Source organism: Protopterus annectens, chromosome 11.part0 (genome assembly GCF_019279795.1).
Source record: "Protopterus annectens isolate FY-2018-M chromosome 11.part0, PAN1.0, whole genome shotgun sequence".
Classification (NCBI taxonomy): Eukaryota; Metazoa; Chordata; order Ceratodontiformes; family Protopteridae; genus Protopterus; species Protopterus annectens.
The window spans coordinates 724984606-724991186 of NC_056745.1; the positions used below are offsets into that span (position 1 = coordinate 724984606).

General features: G+C 41.7%; 1 protein-coding gene across 1 annotated transcript in view; it reads right to left on the reverse strand.

The window, feature by feature from the left end:
• The window catches only part of LOC122814988 (cat eye syndrome critical region protein 2 homolog), a 2862500-nt gene that overhangs the window by 2092086 nt on the left and 763833 nt on the right, over nt 1-6581 (reverse strand). Inside the window, exon 5 of the mRNA XM_044087243.1 lies at nt 4855-4968. Coding sequence (XP_043943178.1) covers nt 4855-4968 — 114 coding nt within the window. The remainder of the gene's footprint in view (nt 1-4854; nt 4969-6581) is intronic.

Below are 6581 nucleotides of genomic sequence, written 5' to 3' on the forward strand. Positions count from 1 at the left end.
GAAGCACCCCACTTTTTAGACCTGTACTAACCTTGGGGCTGGGATCTGACTCTAGGGCATCTATCTGCCCCTTTGTGGCCTGTCTGACACTGGAAAGGACCAATTCTTTGTAGGCCAGTGTCTGCTAAATCTTGGTGGCTGTACCTGTAAGAAATCCTTGACTGTTTGCATAGATTTAGCTTTGTCCTCCATTTTCTTTAACACCTCTTCTGCTTTAACACCAAACAAAGCAACAAGCTGTAATGGAGCATCTAATAATTTTGCCTTAACATGATCAGGTAAATTGTGTTCCTTTAACCAAGCATACCTCCTAATGACAGAACCCGTAACTGCGGCCCTGCAGGAAGCCTCCAGAGAATCAAAACAACATTGCAAAGTATGCTTTCCAACTTGTTCAGCTGCATGCAATACATCCTGCATTTCGCTTTCCGCACATTCAGAATTTATCAACATTTTCTGCTTAAGCAGTGACATAATATATTGCTGATATTTGAGCATATGAAATGGACAATTTAAAGCCCTTATAGCCAAGGTAGCAGAAGTGTAAATCTTTTTTCCCCATCTGTCCAATGCCCTAGAATCCCTGTCAGAGGGAGTAGGGTTTTTTGCAGTGGAAGCCTTGACCCCTTTGGGACCCTGAGAGATAGTTTCTGGGTCAGCAGCAGGGTTTTTGAAAATTAATTTGAGAGAGTCAGGAACCCTGTAGTACCTGTCCAGCTTAACAGGCGCTGGAGGTAAGGAGTCAGGGGTCAGACTGGACTCTGAAAATACATCTACAATGTCCAACAGGTGGAATAGCTAGGGGCCTGTGTTGTGGTAGTAAAAGGAAGTCTCTGAGCCTTTTCTTAGATTCAGAATAATCTTGACTCTCCCAGTAGAAATGCTCCCTCATGGTATGTAAAGTTTCCCCAAAAGAATAATCCTCAGGAGGAGAGGCTGAATGGATAGATTCTTCAGCATCAGAATCCTCATAGGGAGGAAGAGAGTATTCTTGATCAGAAGAGGAATCAGATGAAATGGAAACCTGATCTGAAGATTCATATTCTGTCTCTTGCCTATGCCTCTTATCAGGAGGGGGATGGGAACCTCTGATCAAAGTAATTAGGTCTTCGGCCATTTTGAGCATCTGTTTTTTAGGCATGGAGGCCTGTCCATTAGGCTGTTGTACTTGTTACTTTGTCTTTAAAGGAGCTTTAGTCTTTGCCTTAGAAGCTGAAGTCGCTTTAACATATAATTGAGTAGGTCTGAAAACACCCTCAGAAGCCAATGCCTGCTCAGCGGCTCCGGACCCATCTGAGGGAATAGTTTCCGAAGGTCCAATACCTTGAGCTTCCAGTGACACGTGGGTGTCGGTAGCGGCCTGCGAGTCTAAAGTAGCGGTAGTCAGGGGCTGCGAAGGCACCTCACTGAGAACTGGCAACTGGCTTAGAAGAAGCCTCGTAGTCAGTTTTGGACCTCGGATGCCTGTCCTTTTCTTTGCGTTTCTTGTGAATTCCGGTAGTCGGATGGCTATCAGACGACAATGTATAGTTAAATCATCTGCCAAAATAGTGAAATGCAAAATCGTACCGACGCTTAGTGTGTTGGTTAAATCTAGCACAAAACCGACAACTAGCAACGTCGTGGTCAGGGCCTAGGCAAGGAATACAGTAAGAATGAAAGTCCTTATAAAGTATTTGCTTCCCACAAGAAATACAATTAACTTTTTCTGACATCGGTCTGGAGCAAGAAAAAAAAAGTTTCCCCAACGGGGTATTTAGCTTTTTAGTGAAGACTTAAGATCTGAAATTCGAACAAGAAAATCTCAGGAGTCGGCCGACCGGCACTTGCGAACTGCTTTTGCTTTGGGCACCGCGCGGCAAGAAAGACTGAAGAAAATGGCGTCGGCTGCATCTTTTATACCCCTGGCGCACTGACGTCAGGGAAGAGGCGACAGCAACCGATGCTGGACCTAGACTTTGGAATTCAGGCCGACTGAGGGTAGCTTGCCAGCAGGATAACCCAATTGTAATGACTGCAACAGTGAAACACGAAGAACACCACCAGAGACAATAGAGCACCAAAGGTTCTCAGGCCACAGGATCCAGATGACCAGATAAGAAGGAACTAGGGCTGAAGCACTAACTGATAAAGGTGTCTGGATAAGGGGTAAACTGAATGGATCCAACTGGTTTAAAAGCCGACGCAATGACCCCCATCGCAGTCTTCAAAAACGTTTGCAAAAAGGCAATCCACAGACAGGGCTGATGACTATCGCAAAGCTGGTAGTTCTTGTTTCTTAAGGGTACAGATAATCAGTGAACCTCCTATCTCCAGATTTGATGGAGGAGTAAATGGAGGGACTGTGTAGCATGCCCTTGAATTCTCAGAACTTTGAGAGGGAATGATGGTGCCAAAGACTCACTCAGATGTTTCTTTGTATCAGAGTCTTTAGTTATAAAGGGTTTATTCCCAGATGTCTTGGTTTTAGTAGCTTCTGAATCCAGAAGGAAGTCCTTTAACAATGAACTTGTTCTTCTGGTCAGAAAGTGCCCTGACACCAAAAGCAGCATAAATGCCTAAGTGTACAACTTTGAGCATGTCACTTAACCAGACACCATTCCCTGGAGAAGTCCAAAAAACATACATGGAGATCAGTGCTCTAACCCAGAAAAAAAAAAAGTCTCAAGAAGCACTAAGGTGTGAAACCCCCAAACAGTAAATACAGGTCATGAAGATCCTTGGGGGAGGGGCGGGTTGTCACCAAGCTTAGAGCACATCTTAAAGCCAGTGAAGGTGAAAAGACGGACACTGTTCAGTATACCCAAACACAGATACATCTCTAGAAATAGCTACCAGACATAGGTTATCTAGAAGACAGGTACCAAAATGCCATCAACACTAATTAAAGGGCAAGTATTTAACAACCCTCTAAAAACTCTGCACCCTTACACAATTAAGAGAAATACTACATGGAAAAGTGGAAGAAATATGACAAGCCCAAACAAGGAAGGGTTGCAAAATTGGATACTAAATCCTTATAAAGAACCAACTTTGGAGAAAAGATATGAAAGACAAGTTAAATCCTATTAACTAGCCAAAAGGTCCATCAACAAGCTACCTTCAACCTGAAAATCCTAAAAAAATAAGAAACAGGACTTATCTGCCGAGATCTTCCTGCAACTTTGAAAGGATGCAAATGACATCCAAGCTACTCAGGAGGGAGCTGGGTATTATGAGTAAGGAAGACTCTGGAAGGGCTCAATTCTGCAGCAGACTCGGCCAGATCAGACCCGAGCAGATGCTCAAGAACCCATATGTCAGATTGGACAGACTAGATGAATAGTATCCAGAGCTGCCTGGACCAGAAGAAAGCAACAAGAGTAATTTCTACACCGTCCCTCTGATTTTCTAAATAACCCTGAGAAGTAACAGGAAGCAAAGACAGTAAAACATTGCGTTGGCAAACATTCTTGTGGTGAGCAATGGAAAAGCATTTTTTCAAGTCTGTTTGGGGAAGCAAAGTAGCCTCATTTCTTTGACATCCCACCTGCTGATCTTCAGGAATGTCTCCCTGTGCAATATTCACCCATTTAAATCTGCAGATGTGCTGCTTAGACAGTCTGACATAGCATTTTCATGAGTAGAGACGTAAGCTGCCCACAGATACAGACTGCATTTACAGAGCTTGTTTCAAGACCTGCATGGCCAAGCCCATTTGTTTATGCACCAAATCATACATTTGTCTAATCACCTTCAACATCCTTAGCACCCATATTGCCTTAAATGCTTGAAGAGCATAGAGAACTGCCAGCATTTCCTTGATGTATGTGCTGGGTGCTCTCTTAACTAGTACATCTACCCTGCACTTTAAGACCCAAGGTATGAGCAACCACAGGCCTGGTCTGAGGTATCTGTGGCTGGGTTCTGGTTTGGAATGGGATGATCTGAAATGTATTCACTCATTGTGTTGGGTATGTACCATACACAAATTTGGTTTTTAACAGGGCAATACTGGTATGGAAGCTTCCAAGGTGCCCACTTGTCAGTCCCATTCATTTCTCATGGTAATTTTCTCATGTGTAGCCTAGCCAGAACAATTATCGGGACACAAATCTGTATATCGCCGTCCTACAATCCATGTAACGCTCCATTTTTTTTTTTAAACCACTACTAGTTACAATATCCACTACATGGATAAATGCTAAAACATAGTGAACAAGTATCAGAAAGGTATCAGAGGCAAGAAGTGATCACTACTAAAGAGCTAAGTACCGAAAACAATAAAACAAAAAAATGTCTCATCCAAACAGGTTCATAGTTAATAGGTTCAAAGGTAAATGTTAGGCTACCAGTCTGCAGACTATTACAAGCCTAGCTAATGGCCAGAGGACATAATCAAGCCCTGTACCATCTTATCTAAGAGGTAAAGATTTTACTTATGACAATCCCATCCTCCATCTCCCAGTCCCTCCAGTGCTCATTCCAGTAGTCGAAAATGGGTTGTATGGACTGCAGTTAAGGTTTTATCCCTCTAGCCTCAGGGTCAAGTCATTGAAGCAAGTCATGATTATAAACATTCTACCCCCACATCACTGGTAGACTCATTTAAATGAAGAGTCAGACTACAAAATGAGATCTTCAGGACTCCATATTCTAAATACCAGTAAATGTTTAATGGGTTTAGGAGGAAGATGTACAGTGAAGAAAATAAGGACGCAGTGGTTTCCAGTCCAGATTAAGACAAGTATTTTGCTTAAAACTAGTAAATAAATTTCACATCAATAAAATATTTACTACTTACACCAATATACACCAAGAGAAAAAAATACACAACTCCCTCTCCCCCTAAAGATCAGAAATCATGCAACTTACCTTACTTGCTTAAGCTCCACTGTTTTTCGCTTTGGTGGTCTCCCCCTTCGTTTTACTGGTTTTGCCAAATCATTTTGGGCTTCACTTTTATCTGTTCCATTTTCCCTGTTTTGTCTGAAAATGTAACCATTCCAAAATTAAACACTAGCAGAACCATTTCCGAAATACATCACTGCAGATGAAGCAAGCTGGATACGGTAAAAGTTTGAGTTTCTAAATCAGATTCCAAATGTTAGAGTACCAACAAACTGCGAGCAGCTCTACTGGGTCTGGCTACCAATCAGCTTGTCCTTAAACATTTTTAGTAACCAATCAAGCACTGCACATAATGTTGCATTTTACCACTGTGTGTATTAAACTCTAAAAGGAAAGGAGATGAAGCAGGTCAAAAAGGGAGGTCAAACAAATCTTATATGGAGTCTCAAAAAAGTACAACTGTGTAGATAACGTACAATAATTATACATGCTGGAATACAACAGTGTTGCAGTACTAAATCCTGGGGCTTCCTGCCATGCAAAAACCAACCTCTTAGCTGGGTCAAATACCAAATTCTTTCACCATTAAGGAGTTCCAGTTATGGCGCTGAGTGAGTAGGCTGCATGAGGCAAGCGCTCCTCCATAAAAGTCATAAAATCACCCTAAGGAGTAGAGTGCAACAGCCCAAACAGCTATGACTAATGCCAAATAAAAAGAAGTGTAAGAGAAGATAAACAAGTTGTAAAGAAAGTACCACGAACAGGAGATATACTTCTTTATTACATCAAAAATAGTGACAAGAGGTTGGATAAAGAAATGGCTCCAGTTAAGTCAATGGACTGAGTTTCAGTAAGAGGACATTCTTATGGAGAGAATGCACAGGTTGAAATGTGCCTTGAAGTCGGCACATCTCTTCCCTGACTCATAGTACTTAAAAGTTCAGAATTTTTATCTACAACAACTAATGTTATGCGTGCTTTGTAGAAAGAGGAAAATGCTGTAGGATGGACAGAAAAGCATATCTGTGGATCATGATTTTTCCTTAGGTATACGGAAGAAATAAATAATTCACTGTACTTCAAAATGTGTAAATAACTGAACCTTAGATTCAAGATGCATTACTCAGTGACCTTTTCAGATTTTTTTTCCAAATAGTGCAAAGACTTTTATGTATCTGGCAGATGTGACAAAAGAGTTGGAAAACAGAGAAGTGGCAGATTGCCAAGGGGAAGATAACAGACAGAAGACGGAAAAAAAAGTACAGCTTCGGTAAGGGCAATCGTGAGACAGACGGCTTGTCAAACCACACCCAGCTTTTAGACAGAAGACAGTAGCTAGAAAAAAGTGGAACGTCTCACCATGGAAACCAGGAACCCAATCCAGGAGACAAGAGAGTTAACCAGATTAGATGTGGTAACAAAAGAAACTGAGGCTTAAGATTAAATGGACACACTAAAGGGGGGGCAGTATTCAAGCAGTGATTGTAAAAGGCTCTTGGAACTTTTGACATTTAGAGACTTAATGGCTTCAATAATTAGTGAGAAACCATGAGGACACTAACGGCAATTCCTAAAAAGGCCATCATTACTTCAGTACCTCAAGGAAGAGGATATGTACTTATTCATAAGACACTATGCAAAAGACCAGAAACAAGATTAAAAGAAAAGGTTAAGCAGGAACTCTGGCAGATGACCCACAATCTGTATTTGAGATTGAAGAGGGGAGTGGCAGGCTTTGCAACCCAGGTAAC